Raw genomic sequence first — 17,876 nt, forward strand, 5'->3', positions numbered from 1 at the left:
GGGTGGGTTTAAACCAGTTTGATTGGTGAGCTGGAGTTATTTTCTGTGATCATTTTGTTTGTACTTTAGTTTGGGGCTTATTTCAATTATACTTAAGTTTGTTAATTATTTTTTTTTTTAAGGCTAGTTTAGGAACCAGACATGTAATGTCAGAATGGGGACCCAAAGAGCACACCTGTATAAACCTTGACCACAATGTAGTTTCTTCCCTACCTTTTACATTCTGCATTAATACTGATCTCCTGCATTGCAGTGGAGGTGTTTGAATGTTACTTCTCAGGGTATGGGCCATTTACAAAGTCAACAATGCCCACATCACAATCCCAGTGACTGTAACTATAGCTATGTCAATCACTAAGATACATTTCTTCATAAGAAGTAATGATAGGGCAGATGTTAGCTTCAATTTTCAGCAGCCTTTGAAAACGCACCTGCAGAGCAATGGGATATATGCAATTTCATCAATTGGTCTTGTGACAAAAAGGTGAACTAGATCAATTTCAGTCTTTTAATCCTTTCTTTATAGTCTGTAGTAAAGCGAACGCCAATCCAGATGAGAATTTTTTTCTAAACTTATATATTGGTGCCACATGTATATGTTCTAGCTGATTTTAACAGTTGCTTGACATTTTATTGTATTATATGTACCTTTTTAAGGTATAGTCCTGACGCACGCCTAGTCCAGTTTCAGAAGGAAAGAAGTATTGGACTTCGCCTTGCTGGAGGAAACGATTTGGGAATATTTGTGGCTGCTGTTCAAGAGGGGAGCCCTGCAGCTCGAGAAGGGATGAAGGAAGGTGATCAAATCCTTCAGGTGACTATCATACTTGAGATTTGACGGATTCCCAATTCAATACTTTTATCAAGCATAGTCTTTGTTCAACCTTGTGGTTTTTTTTTGGTTTTTTTTTAAGAATGCTAAAGTTAGATAAATTAGGGTAAAAATGTGACTGAATTGTTTATCAAATGTTATAATAATTTTGTTACACATGATAATATACGGTAATTCTTGAGATGCATCGGCCTTTTAATACTGCAGATTAGAATTTCATATTATGTTCATCTACTTTAACTCTAAAAATAAAGATTTTCATCAATGTCTGCAAATATTTGGAGGTGATCTTGCTGCATCAAACTTGACAGAGTTTTAGCATGTCACCTCTAATATTGTTAGCAAGTGAGAAACTAACTTGTTTAGAAAAATTTAATCTGCCTGAGATTGGTCCAGTTTACATGGCAATGGCATGTCTTAGTCTCCACAGCTCACAAAGCTTTAGCATTGCTCATACAAAAATTAAAGTGAGCTATAAACTAAATAATACATCCTAGAAGAGAAACTGGCCACACCTTGTTTTGTGATTAAAATGTAATATTTATTAATACTATTAAAACATACAGTACAGACCAAAGGTTTGGACACACCGTCTCATATAAAGATTTTTCTGTATTTTCATGACTATGAAAATTGTACATTCACACTGAAGGCATCAATACTATGAATTAACACATGTGGAATTATATACTTAACAAAAAAGTGTGAAACAACTGAAAATATGTCTTATATTCTAGGTTCTTCAAAGTAGCCACCTTTTGCTTTGATGACTGCTTTGCACACTCTTGGCATTCTCTTGATGAGCTTCAAGAGGTAGTCACCGAAAATGGTTTTCCAACAATCTTGAAGGAGTTCCCAGAGATGCTTAGCATCAATAAGCTGGATTTCACAGGCACAGTAGTCAGTGAGTCAATGACTGACAGGAGTACTGCAGTGTGTGAGATCAGCAATAAAAGTGAAAATTACACATGTCCCAAAGTGAAAAAGTTAAATAAAATATGTAAAAAAAAAAAAACACACAAAGTGCACACAAATCACTAAAATACTTTTCGCCGCTCAAAACGCAGCGTTTGTGATAAAAACGTACATATAATTGGTATCGCCGCGTCCTGAACGACCTGCTCTATAAAAACTGTTGCATTATTTAGTCCGTTTGGCGAATGGCGTAAAAAAAAAATTAAGCATTTTCTGCGTGTTTTTTATCATACTGACTCTCAAAAAAGTGGATAAAAAGCGATCAAAAAGTTGCACTTAAAAAAAAATTACACAAATAAAAAACGCCAAACCGTCCCGCAAAAAACAAGCCCTAATATGGCTCATTCGGCAAAAAAATAAAAAGTTACAGCTCTCAGAATGCGACGATGCACAATCAAGTTCTTTTTTGTAAAATACTGTTTTAGTGTGTAAAAATGGCAAAGCATAAAAAAACCAATACAATTACAGCGATACCAGATTCATATCAACCTGACGAATAAATCAATCTTATCACTTTTTTACCGCACAGGGAATGGGGCAAAAACTAAAAACAATAACTGAATTGCTGGTTTTTGTTCATTCTATGTTTGAAAAATCTGAATAAACAGCGATTAGAAATTACTATGTGCCCCAAAATAGTACCAAAAAAAATCTGGAACTCGTCCCACAAAAAATAAGCCATCATACAGCGCTGTTCACCAGAAATAAAAAAGTTACAGCTCTCAGAATATGGTGATGAAAATAGCTACTTTTTATAAAAAAAAAAAAAAAAAGCATTTTTACTGTGTGATAGCAGCAAAACCTAAAAAAAAATTTTTAAATCTGGTATCGCTGTAATTGCACCGACCCGAAGAATAAATCCACCTTATCACTTGTACCACACGGTGAACCGTGAAAAAATAAAAATAAGACCGATTCTGGTACTGCTGTCTATTTCTTCATTCAGCCTCCAAAAAAATCAGAATAAGCTCACATTTATCCTGTGCTCTCCGCTGAGCGCCTGCTTTAGGGTTTCCGTGTAAATTCACTTCAACCGCAATTCAGACAGAAAACCCAGATGGAGCCACTCACTTATGAGACCGACGGAGGCCCTTTAGACTGGTCTCTGTTCCGGCGTCGTACTATCATTTTAGGCTTTTTTTTTTTTAAGCGCACAAGTGTGGACGACCACAGATCTGGTGATGGAGACCACTGGAGCAGATGTCAAACGGACTCCAAAGTATCTCCATCTGCCCTTTGTGGTGGGTGGTTCAGTTTTGTTTCGTCTGAATCACATTTTTGTGCGATTTACACGGAAACCCTGACATAAGTGCTCAACGTAGAACACAAGCTTGTGATCCAGCCTTATTCTGGAAGCAATCGAAAATTATGTACCCCAAAATGTTACCAATAAAACCTCTAATTTATCCCACACAAAACCAGCCCCCTCTCAGGTCCGTCACCTGTCACTGGGACTATAGAGGGTCCCACATTGCTGGTAGAACAAAGACTCTGGAAAAGCAACATGGTTCCCACCCCCTCAAATAAGATCCAGTGAATTCTACGCTCCCAAATCCAAATGCCCCCTCCTTCTGAGCCCCACTGTGCCTAAACCGCAGTAAGCAGCCACATGTTTGGCATTATTGAAGCGGGGAGAGCACTTAATTTACGGGGTGTACCCCCCGTGTGTCACCAGGAGAAATGTATGGGGGCACTACACTTTATGGGGGCACAATGTATGAGCACTAAACTGGCATAAGAATAAAGCCTGGCATGGATGTTACATAATAGTCACTGCAGCAGATTAATTCATTGAGATGTGTAATTTATACAATGGGGTCACTTTAGGGGTTTTTCTGCTGTTCTGGCACCTTAGGGGCTCCACAAATGTCGCCCACAAACTATTCTACCAATATCTATGCTCCAAAAGCCAAATAGTGCTCCTTCCTTCTCAGCCCTGACATGTAACATAGTAACATAGTTTTTAAGGTTGAAGGAAGACGAAGTCCATCTAGTTCAACCCATATCCTAACATGTTGATCCAGAGGAAGGCAAAAAAAAAACATGTGGCAACACTAAGCTCCACATTGGGGAAAAAAATTCTTTCCTGACTCCACATACGGCAATCAGACTAGTTCCCTGGATCAACGTCCTATCAAGGAATCTAGTATATAGAACCTGTAATATTGTACTTTTCAAGAAAGGCATCCAGGCCCTTCTTCAATTTTAGTGTGGCCTAACAGTTATTTCTGATGACATATGAGACATCATTGCGTTTGGGAGAAAGAGCATAACAAATTATGGGGTCCATTTTCTTCTGTTATCCATTGAAAAAATTACAAATTTAAGGCTAAAACTACTTTTAATTGAAAAAATTTTTCAGTATGACCACCTAATGTTATCAAATTCTGTATAGTACCTATGGGTTCAAAATGCTCACTATACCCATGAATAAAATCTTTGAGGGGTGTAGTTTCTAAAATGGGGCAACTTGTCGGGGTTTTCCACTGTTCAGGCACATCAGGGTCTCTCCAAACACGACATGACACCCGCAGATCATTTCATCAAAGACTGCATTCCAAATGTCACTCCTTCCTTTCCAAGCCCTTCCGTGCGCCCAAACAATAGTTTTCACCTACATATAGGGTATGTCCGTACTCGAGCAATTGCACATCAAATTTTGGGGTCCATTTTCTCCTGTTATCCTTGTGAAAATAAAAAAAATTGGGGCTAAAAGTAGATTTTTGTGGAAAAAAATTTGATTTCTTAATTTCACGGTTCTACGTTATAAGCTTCTGTGAAGCACCTGGCGGTACAAGGTTCTCACCACACCTCTCTAAGGGTCTAGTTTCCAAAATGGTGTCACTTATGGGGGGTTTCCACTGTTTAGCGGACGCCGTGTCTCGTTTGGAGGGCCTCTGATATGCCTAATTATTGAAGCAAATTTTACTTTCAAGAAGTCAAATGGCACTCCTATCCTTCCGAACCATGCCATTCGCCCAAACAGTGGTTTTCCCCCACATATGGGGTATTGGCTTACTCAGGAGGAATTTCACAACACATTTTGTGGTCCATTTTCTCTCCCTTAAAAAAAAAAAAAAAAAAAAAAAGTGTAAATTTTGTTGGAAAAATGAAAAAATGGCTGGTCAACTTTTTACCCTTATAACTTCCGAACAAAAAAATGTTGGTTCCAAAATTGTTCTGATGTAAAGTAGACATGTGGGAAATGTTTCTTAACTATTTTGTGTGACATATCTCTCTGATTTAAGGGCATGAAAATTCAAAGTTTGAAAATTTCTACATTTTCACCAAATTTTCACAAGTAAACGCAAGTCTTATCGAAGAAATTTTTACCACGATCATGGAGTACAATATGTCACGAAAAAACAATTTCATAATCAATGGGATCCATTGAAGTGTTCCAGAGTTATTACCTCAAAGTGGCAGTGGTCAGAATTGTAAAAATTGGCTTGGTCATTAAGTACATAATTGGCTCCGTCCTTAAGGGGTTAAATAAATGTAACTATAAAGTGCAAGTGCATAAATATATTCAGAACATGATCATGTTTAATTTAATATACATCTCTATTCATGATCATATGAGAGGAAAACATACTTCATGAACATTTAGTTGCACATGTATCAATAGTATCAAAACTGATGAATAGGAGTATGAATTGTATGACCCATACCAGTCTCCTGGTTTCTGCGTTTCGTTTCTAGCTTCCTCAAGGGGGGACCTCAAGTTTTCAGTCTCATTGTTTTTGTCAGGGCACGTAAACCAGGAGTCTGAATTAAGATGTATTTTACATTAAACATGATCATGTTCTGAATATATTTATGCACTTGCTCTTAATAATTAATTAATTTATTTAAGATCCGGTTTAAATATATAAATGCACTTATTCTTCAGGATTAGCTATATATCATGATGTAGTTTGAAGATATTTATGCGCTTGAAATTAATAATTAGTTTATTCATGATCACTTTAATGCACTTGTGTGTTCTTATGTTTTTTATACTTACGATGTTCATAAACTATGTTTTCTGAATATATTCCTGAAATGGCCATTTATGTAATTTTAAAATTTTCCTTTTGTATTTTGACATACTAGGAGTTAAATATTTCCAGTCTGTGATCCGTCTATTGTGCTGACTTCTTTCTGGAATTTGTATTGATATAAGGATATATGTATTAATAGGATTTAATAAATATTACATTTTATTCGCCAAAAAAGTGTGGCCTGTTTGTAGTATAGGGATGTGTCCTACAATACATGTAGACTGGTATGAGGCGTTCCCTAATTAGAGAATTTGACTATTCACTGTCACCATTTGCAGGTAAATGAAACCAGTTTTCACAACATGACACGTGAAGATGCCATACAATATCTAATGAACTTGCCACAGCATGAAGATGTTCTAGTACTGACACAGGGCAAAGAAGACAGTAAGTTTAACAATGTGGATGGGATTTCTTGCGGTCTTGTATGTTCTTTAGTGTTGGATGCATAGTACAAGCAGTTTTATTACAGTTTACAGGAAGATGATAAACTCCAGTGTGGGTGATTCCTTCTACATCCGTACACATTTTGATTATGAGGCAGATGCGCCATCTGGCTTGTGCTTCAGTCGGGGTGAGATTTTCCATGTTTTGGACACATTGTACCGTGGGAAACTTGGGAGTTGGCTCGCTGTACGTGTTGCCCGTGATTTGAAGGAGATGGAAAAGGGAATTATTCCAAATCGTGTTAGGTAAATTATTTGCCACTCTTAAGACCGTATTAAACTTGATCTCTCTTCCACACTTATGATCTTGCTCATCATACATATTATTTCAGGGCAGAACAATATGCCAGTTTAGAGACTGTCTTAAAGCCTCAGTCATCCTCAGGGCCACGTGCCGAGTTTTGGAAGCTGAGAGGCCTTAGGGGAGCCCAAAAAATTTTGAAGAAAAGTCGAGAAGATTTGTCTTCAATTACTAGCAAGGCCAAGTATCCTCCTTATGAGAAAGTGGTGCTTCGAGAAGGTAACAAAACACACCAAATAACATTGAGTGACCTAAATATATCAGTATATCAAGTAGCTTTAACAGATGAACCGCTATTTGATCTGATGAAGGAAAGTAGCAATGACTTAAAGACCTCTGCTAAATGTACATAGACTTTGTGCTATCCTAATGACTGTTTCCTAAAACTAAGATGTTTACAGCCATTGCAAATCTAAAGCAAGTAGTCATCATCCATATAAACATGCAAGACGCAGGTTGTATGAGGCATCTTATATGGAATATCTAAACCATCTTAGACAGGGCTGCCTTTGCCACTGGGCACACGAGGGCATATGCCTATGGCTGTTAAATTAGGTCACGGAGTGCATTTTTAATGTATTTTTATAAAAAGAACCAGTGTGTAGTAAAGTGAGCATGCCTTTATAAAGTTAGTAGAAAATGCAACAGGTAAAAGCTGGTGATAAAAAGTGCTAAGGCATAAAAAATTCAGCAATTGCTACCTTTATTAAAGTCCTTGTAAAAACACAACGGATTTCGACGGCATTGTGATTTCTATCTCAATATGAAACAGAATAACTAAAAAAAAAGCTTGTGTTGAGATAAGCAGTAGCCAATAAAATGTGTATTGAATCTTTGGGCCTAGGGCAGCATGAGATGAAAATACACGATAGGTCATAATGCTATGACAACGTGCATAGATATTGTAATGGTAGAGATAAGTCACTACACAGTCCATTTTTTTGTCAATTGTTACCATCTTGTTTTAAAGTAAAAAAAAAACAAAAAACACATGAACACAAGTGTCCCCTTCCCCCAGTCCCCAAAAAAATCCCTTTTTTTTTTTTAAAGATCTGATATACCATTTTTTTTCTTTTTTTTTATTGTGGTGGCAGTATGCAGATCATACTGGAAGTGCACTGGGGGAGTGTTAGTGTAGATGGTCTGCTACTTCCGAGTCTATTAACTCACTTTTATTGAAATACCTGATTTGCATAATACTTCTACGCTAGATTACACATGACTGACAAATATGGTCTCTATAGTCACTAAATGCTAATACAGCCATACTACTGCCTTCATACATTAAACCTGTGACAGATTCCCAGACTTAATTTTTCTACAAAACACAGGACATCCCTGATATCCAATTTAGGTGTGTGAAAGAATAAAAATTGATATAGGAGGAGACCTGTGATGTTTCCTCCTGGTTAAAATACTTCTGCTGGAAAATGCCAGTAGTACAGGAAGTCTCCCTAACAATGCGCCCTCAGTCTGACATGCTAAATACTGTCTTTGTATTCTTATTCTCTGTGCAGTGAACCTAGTCCGCCTATAATTCTGCGTAATATCAGTATTGAGTCTGCAGGTTCCTGTTGTTGTCGTCTTCTTATTGTTAATTTTAGGTGGGAATATTGTGAAAATGTCAATGCATTGATGTGGATGTGCACTGTTCTGAAGACTCTAGGCTGTCTTCAGTAGATTCAGATACTCATTTTGCTTACAATATAGAAGTACCAAAAAAAGCTTTATGGGATGAATTCCTCTCATCTTAACCACTTTTCCGCTCAGTCCTCTTCACTCCCTTGATCATATTATCTTTCATTATCATAAAGAGGTTTACTTTTCTTTTTAAATAATTGACTTTTCTATGCAGCAAGTTTCAAAAGGCCTGTTGTAATCCTTGGTCCTATATCAGATATCGCCCATATTAAGCTCTGTGCCGACTTGCCCCAAGAGTTTGAATCTGCAGGTGAGTTATGGTTAGGAACAAATAGTTTATAGTCTCTAGTATTACAATGCAAATGGAGCACTGAGTCTCATGTTTTGGTTGCAGAGAGTGTTTCTCGTGATGATGGGGGTTCAAAAGTCATTAAACTGCAGCTGGTGAAAGAGATCGCAGAACAGGTAAAGAAGTTTTATTAAACTCAATAGAGATACAGTGGGGAAAATAAGTATTTGATACACTGCTGATTTTTCAAGCTTTCCCATGTACAAAGAATGGAGAGATCTGTAATTTTTATCGTAGGTACACTTCACCTGTGAGAGACAGGATCTAAAAAAAAAAAAGTCACATTGTATCATTTTTAAATAATTAAAGGGAATCTGTTTCCCCCTGGGACATATATATCCTATTAATATGGGCATACAGGTGATAGAAATGTTAATCTAGTCCTACCTGTATGCCTCATATATTAATGATTTTGATGTTGTGAAATCTTATATTATAACCTTTTTTATGGTAATGATCCCTCCAGGCCCAGGTCCCTTAAGGAATCCCCACCTCCCCTCTTCATTACAATAGTACGCCCCTTCCCTGCACATCAGTGTCCTGTGACATGCAGTTGCAGCACTGTAATCTCGCGCCTGTGTGTTGAACTCCCTGACACTCCCGCCATCTTCTTGGAGACAAGGACCTGTTTTACCCTAAGGACGGCAGTGTGTCAGTGCGTCACTGCCGACGACGTACCCTGTGCTCCGTCACAGACTTCTCGGAGACCAGGTCCCTGTGCAGAAGATCACAGACTACTATATTCCTTGATCTTCTGAGCAGGCGCCGGCAGTGATGCGCTGCCACTCTGCCATCCATAGGGTAAAACAGGTCCTGGTCTCCGGAAACATGGCGAGCGGGTCAGGGAATTCAACACTCGGGCGCAAGATTACAGCTCTGCAACTGCATGTCACAGGACAGTATTACACATTACTATTATAATGAAGAAAGTAGGCAGGGATTCCTTACAGGCCTGGAGCAATCATTACCATAAAGTTATATTATAAGATTTCACAACATCAAAACCATTAATGAGGCCTACGGGTAGAACTAAATTAACATTTCTATCACCTGTATGCACATATTAATAGGTTATATATGTCCCAGGGGGTGTCAGATTCCCTTCTAAATTGCATTTTATTGCATGAAATAAGTATTTGCTACAATAGAAAAACTGAACTTAATATTTTGGTACAGAAACCTTTGTTTCCAATTACAGAGGTCAGATGTTTCCTATAGTTCTTGACCAATTTTGCCCAAACTGCAGCAGGAATTTTGGCTCACTCCTCCATACAGCTCTGCTCCAGATCTTTCAGGTTTCGGGGCTGTTGCTGGGCAACATTGAGTTTCAGCTCCTTCCAAAGATTTGCTATTGGGTTCAGGTCTGAAGACTGACTAGGCCACTCGGGCCACTCCAGAACCTTGACATGCTTCTTACTGAGCCACTCTCTAGTTGCCCTGGCTGTGTGTTTCAGATCATTGTCATGTTGGAAGACCCAGCTATGACCCATTTTCAATGCTCTTATTGAGGGAAGGAGGTTGTTGGCCAAAATCTCACGATACATGACCACATCAATCCTCCCTTTAATATTTTGCAGTCACCTTGCCCCCTTTAACACATGACTTCGTAGTGTGTTACTAACGGTAATGTTTAAGACTGTAGTCCTAGTTCTCTTCAGGTCATTGACCAGGTCCTCTTGTATAGTTCTAAGTTAATTCTTGACCATTTTCAGAATCATCCTTACCCCATCGAGGCTAGATCTTGCAAGGAGCCCCAGACCGAGGAAGACTGATGGTCATCTTGTGTTTCTTTCATTTTCTAATAATTGTGCCAACAGTTGTTGCCTTGTCACCAAGCTGCTTGCCTATTGTCTTGTAACCCATCACAGCCTTGTGCAGGTCTACAATTTTGTCACTGGTGTCCTTAGACAGCTCTTTGGTCCTGGCCATGGTGGAGAGGTTGGAGTGTGGTTGATTGTGTGTGGACAGGTGTCTCTTATACAGGTAACCAGTTCAAACAGATGCAATTAATACAGGTAACGAGTGTGGAGTAGGAGGGCTTCTTAAAAAGAAAAAAAAAACTGACAGGTCTGAGAGAGCCAGAATTCTTGCTGTTTGGTAGGTGATCAAATACTTATTTCATGCAATAAAATGCATTAAAAAAATTTAAAAATCATACAATGTGATTTTCTGTTTTTTATTTTTAGATTCTGTCTTTCACAGTTGAAATGTTCCTACGATAAAAAATTACAGACCTCTCCATTCTGTGTAGATGGGAAAACTTGCAAAATCTGCAGTGTATCACATACTTATTTTTCCTACTGTAGATAAAGAAACAACATGGATGGCTATTTTTTTTTTAAATAAACTGTATGGACCCTCTATGTATTACAACTGTCAGAGGTGAAAGGGCCATTATTGCCTGTAGTTAGAGGCAAAGCTGGAATTAGTGGGAATGCAATTAGTGCACTTGTCTCTGGGACAGAGTATAATGCTATGGCAGGCACCCCTGCACGCTGTCCCCTGCACGCTGTCCCCTGCAAGCTGTCCCCTGCACCCTCCGTGCGTAGGAGCGTAACACAGAGATAGTTGTGAATGGCACCACGGTCTCTGGCTTCTTCCATTGCAGTGTTCTTTTCTTTCCAAATCTTTTTGATCTGTGTTCTTCCTCTTGTTCAAGCTCCATTAAAAGTAACTGTTCGGTGCTGTGTGCTTTCACCACATCAGGTCAGATTTACATAATATGAGCATTTAGTACCTTTATCGCTTCTCTGCCCCTTGAATATGTCCACCTCTAGTCCTGAAACAGGGAAAATTCCTGCATATGTCCTCCTGGCAGATGGCCACGACCTTCATTACAATCATATCTGGGCATCGGGAATTAACTAAAAATGGCTTGGTTTGTTTTACATATCAAAATACCCGTAATATAAATGAAAATCCATTTTAATACTATATTTTAGTGTAATAAACTGAAAAATGTCTCATTTTTTACAATAATATACAGATTTATCTCAAAACTTTTAATTTCTATAAGAGGGTATGGGAATAAAGGAACCAGCAATTTATTACTCAATTTCTCCAGAGTACAGCAATATGCTATACATCACTGTTTCTGTTTTACTATATTTGCACAATGAAAATTTGTAAAAAAAAAAAAAAAAAAATATGTATGTATTTGTGTCGCCATATTCTGGGAGACAAGCTTTTTCTGCTGTCTGTGCTAAGTTAGGGCTTTTTTGTAGGATTTGAAGTTGTAGTTTTTATTCATAACATTTAGGGATGTATGCGACTCTTTAAACTCTTTATTCCATCTTCTATGAGACAGTGTGCCAAAAGAAATGGTAGTTCTGACATTTGTTGTCTTTTTGGTTTTTTTTTTGTTTGATAAATCATGTATTAATTTTATACTTTAGGTCATTATGGATTCTGTATATTTTTTTATTTATTTTTTTTAATACGTGCGCTAGTGACATGTAAAAGTTTGGGCACCTCTGGTCAAAATTATTATTGTTGTGATCATTTAAGAAAGTTGAAAATAAAATCTCTAAAAGGCCTAAAGTTAAAGATGACACATTTCCTTTGTATTTTAGGCAAAAAATAATATATGCATTTTTCACATTTTAAAAATTACAAAAAGGAAAATGGGCCGATGCAAAAGTTTCGGCACCCTTGGAGATTTGTGTGCTCCGATAACTTTGGTACAGGTTTCAGACCTTAAAGAGCATGTTAGGGTTATGGCTTGTTCACTATCCTCATTAGGAAAGGCCATGTGATGCAAATTTCCCAAAATAACAGCTATGGGTTCTTCTAAGCAGCTGCCTAGCACTCTGAAAATGGTGGAGGCCCACAAAGCAAGAGAAGGCTATAAGAAGATAGGAAGGCGTTTTTAAGTTGCCATTTCCTCGGTTTGAAATGTAATTAAGATATCAGTTAACAGGAACTCTGGAGGTCAAGATAAGATCTGGAAGACCAAACAAAATTTCAGTAAGGTCTGCTCATAGGAATCAGAACCCCCGCTTGACTGCAAAAGACCTTCACAAAGGTGAAGTTGTGGTACATTGTTCTATTGTTCAGAGACACCTGCAAAAATATGGCCTTCATGGAAGAGTCATCAGAAGAAAACATCCTGCGTCCTCATCATAAAATTCAGCTTCAGAAGTATGCAAAAGAACATCTAAACAAGTCTGATGCATTTTGAAAGCAAGTCCTGTGGAGGTTAAAATAGAACTCTTTGGCCTCAATGATCAAAGGTATGTGTGGAGAAAAAAAGGGCACAATTTCAGGAAAAGAACATCTTGCCAACCATCAAGCATTGGGGTGGATCAATCATGCTTTGAGTTTGTGTTGCAGCCGATGGCACGGGGAATATTTCATAGGTGGAGGAAAGAATGGATTCTATGAAATTTCCACAAATTCTTGATGCAAACATTACACAATCAGTAATTTAAAGCTGAGGTTGAAAAGAGTATGGCTTCTACAAATGGATAATGATCCTAAACAAACTTAAAACTCTACAATAGATTACCTCAAAAGGCGCAACCTGAAGGTTTTACAATGGCCCTCACAGTCCCCTGATCTGAACAACTTTGAAAATCTGTGGCTAGACTTCAAAATAGCAGTGCATGCAAGACGACCCAGGAATCTCACAGAACTGGAAGAATTTTCCAAGGAAGAATGGATGAAAATCCCTCAAACAGGAATTGAAAGACTCTTGGCTGGCTACAAAAAGCATTTACAAGCTGTGATACTTTCAAAAGGGGATGGTACTAACCATGCAGGGTGGTAAAACTTTTGCAGCGGGCCATTTTTTTTGTAATTTTCAAAATGTAAAATATGAAATGTATGTATATTGTAGGGTTTCTACTCGGGTGCTTCAGGAGGCAAACAGGAAGCGTTTTTCATTCAGATGTCCATGTCTGTTTATTACTTCATAAACCGTTTATAAGTATAAAGGAAAACAAACAGCCTTTGGTGCTGGCAAAACAAAGTAAACCATCCTTAAGGCAAAGTCTCTAGTTAGCCAGTCCTGTGGGCACACAGGCTGGATAGCGTTCAGTACCCTGGCTCAGTCTGGAGACAACACACATGAGGCCTTCTCCCTCCACACGCAGACCATGTGCCAAACAATGGCCTCCATTATAACTTGTTAACCACACCCAGAGATGAGGTATGTGGGTAGCCAAACCCGCCCATCTCTCCAGCTACTTGTAAAAGCTGGCCCAGAGCACCAAACAATCCTCTTAGTGCTTAGGTCCAGGATTACATCACAGATGACAACCATCTCTGTGATACATGCCTCCCACCAACTGTGTGTCCGTGAGCTATCTTACAATATGTACACACACAAACACACACACAGCTCAAAACAATAAAGGGAACACTTATTTGTGTTTTAACTCCGCCATTTACACGTCTGTGAAATCAACCTGTCCAGTTATGAAGCAACACTGATTTGTGAATTATTTTGTCCTGCTGTTGTGCAAATGGAACAGACAACAGGTTGAAATGATAGGCAATTAGCAAGATAACCCCCTATAAAGGAGTGGTTCTGCAGGTGATGGCCATCAACCACTTCTCTGTTCTCATCCTTTTTTGGCTGTTTGGGTTTCTTTTGCATTTTGTCATTGCTCTCACCCCTAGACGTACAGTATTATGAAGCAGTGTCTACAACCCACTGAAGTTGCTCAGGTAGTGCAGATCATCCAGGGTGTCGCATCAATGAGGGCTGTGGCAAGAAGGGTAGCTATGTCTGTCAGCACAGTTTTGAGAGCATGGATCAGATACTGTACCAGGAGACTGGCCAGTACACCAGGAGACATGGAGGGGGCCTTAGGAGGGCAGCAACCCAGCAGCAGGACTGTTACCTCCTCCTTTGTGCAATAAGGGACAGGAGGAGCAGTGCCAGAGCCCTGCAAAATGACCTCCAGCAGGCCACTAACATCCATGTGACTGTTCAAACTGTCAGAAACAGACTCCATGAACGTGGTATGATGGCCCGACGTCCACAAGTGGGTGTTTTGCTTACAGTCCAACACCGTGTTTTCTGGCAAATGCCAATCGCCCTGCACAAAGATTGGAAGCATAGGCGGATTATAATGAGGGCAATCTGGGCTAACTCCGGGGGGTCCATGGCCAGATTGCCTTCATTATAATATGTGCGGCACATACCAGCAGTCAGAGGCGGGGGGTCCCCGGACCGCTCCCCCAGTGCGCGGCCGTGTCTGCTAGTGTGACGTCACGCAGTGCGCGCCCTGCACTGCTACTTACCACTGGAGAGGAGCTGGACGATGGGAGCCGGGGGATGGTGAGAGTGTGTGTGTGTGTGTGTGTGTGTGTGTGTGTGTGTGTGTGTGTGTGTGGATATCATTGTGTGATGTCTGTTTATATGTATTTTTGTGTTTCAAATGTGTTTATGCGTGTATGTATATATGTTTGTGTGTGCGTGACTGCGTGCGGCCTCCCACTGTATCTGGGGGGCGCCATGCGGCCTCCCGCTATGTATAGATGGCGCCATATGGCCCTCTACTGTGTATAGATGGCACCGTGTGGCCCCCTGCTGTGTATAGATGGCTACGTGCGGCCTCCCGCTGTGTATAGATGGCTACGTGCGGCCTCCCGCTGTGTATAGATGGCACCGCGCAGCCTCCTGCTGTGTATAGATGGCACCGTGTGGCCTCCCGCTGTGTATAGATGCCTACGTGCGGCCTCTCGCTGTGCATAGATGCCTACGTGCGGTCTCCCGCTGTGTATAGATGCCTACGTGCGGTCTCCCGCTGTGTATAGATGGCTACTTGCGGCCTCCTGCTGTGTATAGATGGCACTGTGCGGCCTCCCGCTGTGTATGGATTGCTACGTGCGGCCTCCCGCTGTGTATAGATGGCTACGTGCGGCCTCCCGCTGTGTATGAGAGGTTTGTGGCATCTCATATTGTGTGTAGGGTCTCATACTGTATATAGGTGATGTCAGCATACTTAATTGTGCTCAATATTAAGTCATACAATTAATGTAAAAAACATTATTATAATTAATATATTAATATTGTGCCAAATTAATTTCACGTGAACTATCACATGATCTATCACAGGGGATCATGTGACATGTCGCGTGATACATCAGGTGTGTGGGGGGGGCATGCCTTCTAAACTGCCCGGGCCCTTGCTACTCTTAATCCACCCCTGATTGAAAGATTCAACATTGGTGCCCTGTGTTTTTCATGGATAAGAGCAGGTTCACACTGAGCACATGTGACAGATGTGACTGGAGACGCTGCGGAGAACGTTCTGCTGCCTGCTACATCCTGCAGCTTGACTGGTTTGGCAGTGGGTCAGTAATGGTGTGGGGAGGCATTTCTTTGGAGGGCTGCACAGCTTTCCATATGCTAGAGAGAGGGAGGTACCCTATTATACTTGGGGTTAATTAGTTCGGAAAAATGAAAGCTTAGGGATGATCTTATTACTATGTACAAATATATGAGGGGACAGTACAAAGACCTTTCTACTGATCTTTTTACTCTGAGGCCTGAGACGGGGACAAGGGGGCATCTTCATAATCACAGACGCGGATTCTTTACTGTAAGAGCAGTGAGACTATGGAATTCTCTGCCGCATGATGTTGTAATGAGTGATTCACTACTAAAATTTAAGAAGGCTTAAGAAGGGCATGGATGCCTTTCTTGAAAAGTATAATATTACTGGTTATATATACTAGATTACTTGATAGGGCATTGATCCAGGGAACTAGTCTGATTGCTGTATGGAGTCGGGAAGGAATTTTTTCCCCAATGTGGAGCTTAGTGTTGCCACATGTTTTTTTTTGCCTTCCTCTGGATCAACATGTTAGGCTATGGCTTGAACTAGATGGACTTAGTTTTTAAAGTTGAAGGAAGACTATTACTGTTACTATGTTACCCTGACTGCCATTAGATACCGGGATGAGATCCTCAGACCCATTGTGAGACCATATGCAGGTGCAGTGGGCTATGGATTCCTTCTGATGCATGATAATGCTAGGCCTCATGTAGCTGAAGTGTGTCAGTATTTCCTTCATGATGAAGGCATTGATGCTCTGGACTGGCCTGCCCGTTCCCCAGACGTGAATCCAATCGAGCACATTTGGGACATCATGTCTAGTTCCATCCACTAACGTCATGTTTCATCACAGACTGTCCAGAAGTTGACTGATCCTTTAATCCAGGTCTGGGGTTAGATCCCACAGGAGACTGTTTCATCAAGAGCATGCTCAGGCGTTGTAGGGAGGTCATACAGGCACGGGTGTGTCAGATGTGACAGATAGTCGCCCTGCAGTTGGTTGCAGAAGATCTTTGTTTGGTATTTTAGACCCCTTCTTACTTCTTTCTCACTCTAGGACCCAGCGGCTACCTCCCTCCTGCTAATTGACCCAGGCCTGGGTGTTTAAATACTTGCTGTTTGCTACTGGCAGGTGCTGGTGATATTCAAATGTTGTCTTGTGAAGGCTTGGCGCTGTTGCAGTCTGCTTACTTCCTCTCTGGTGCTTAGAGGACGTTTGGTGTAATCTCTCTGAAGTCGGCTCAAGCTAAGTTACTTTCCCCCTGTGTTTGTCTCCTTTGTTGTCTTTAGTTGTTAGTGGGGACTGACTAGTGCTCATAATCCCCCCCCCCCCTTCTTTACCCAGGGCAAAGCTCTAGGGAAATACATGGTTTAGGGTCCTGTGCAGCGATTGGTAAGGAATCAATATATGGACGATAGGGGAGACGGGGTGATATCAGATCAGCCTAAGAGGTCTCTACCCCCCTCTCCCTAGTGTCTGGGCTTCCTTCCCCTCTTTCCCTTCGTGTTGAACTTAATGTTTCCCACACCTTGCATGACAGTCGAGGCCACACATACTACTGAGTATCATTTCCTTATCTTGAGGCATTTCCACTGAAGTTGGATCAGCCTGTAATTTTGATTTACCAGTCCATCATGACATCACAACAGGAGGTAAGTCCTCTGACAGAGGGCTCTCAGCGTGGCGTTGCCCGCTGGCAGACTTCCGCACTAGCCTGTGTGCGAGGTCTCTGAATCTTAATTCCGACTGGGAGTGGAGTCTGCGGGCCAAGCATCCAGTTTGGGCCTGCGAGTGTTCCAGGGTGGAGCGCACGCGACGCAGGTGGGCCAAACTTCCAGCCAGGGGCGAAGTTGGCCAGCTGAGCTTCCAGCTTGGCTTGCGTGCGCGCGGCTCCAGGGTGGAGTGCACGCGATGCAGACGGCCGGGGGCGGGACTTCCAGGAGGACGAGATCTGGACTGCGCAGGTGCCCTGGAGGCTGTGGATGGCTTCAGGGGCGCC

General features: G+C 40.7%; 1 protein-coding gene across 7 annotated transcripts in view; it reads left to right on the top strand.

Moving 5' to 3' along the window:
- Positions 1-17,876, top strand: part of TJP3 (tight junction protein 3) — a 166,123-nt gene that overhangs the window by 95,187 nt on the left and 53,060 nt on the right. For all 7 annotated transcript variants that reach the window (XM_073685123.1, XM_073685113.1, XM_073685163.1 and 4 more), the window contains 6 exons: positions 658-814; positions 6,129-6,237; positions 6,323-6,542; positions 6,629-6,816; positions 8,453-8,548; positions 8,633-8,703. In XM_073685123.1, the coding sequence (XP_073541224.1) occupies positions 658-814; positions 6,129-6,237; positions 6,323-6,542; positions 6,629-6,816; positions 8,453-8,548; positions 8,633-8,703 (841 nt within the window). The remainder of the gene's footprint in view (positions 1-657; positions 815-6,128; positions 6,238-6,322; positions 6,543-6,628; positions 6,817-8,452; positions 8,549-8,632; positions 8,704-17,876) is intronic.

This window comes from Phyllobates terribilis, unplaced genomic scaffold, assembly GCF_046119375.1.
Source record: "Phyllobates terribilis strain yellow unplaced genomic scaffold, ASM4611937v1 Scaffold_1__5_contigs__length_1240528914, whole genome shotgun sequence".
Taxonomy (NCBI): Eukaryota; Metazoa; Chordata; class Amphibia; order Anura; family Dendrobatidae; genus Phyllobates; species Phyllobates terribilis.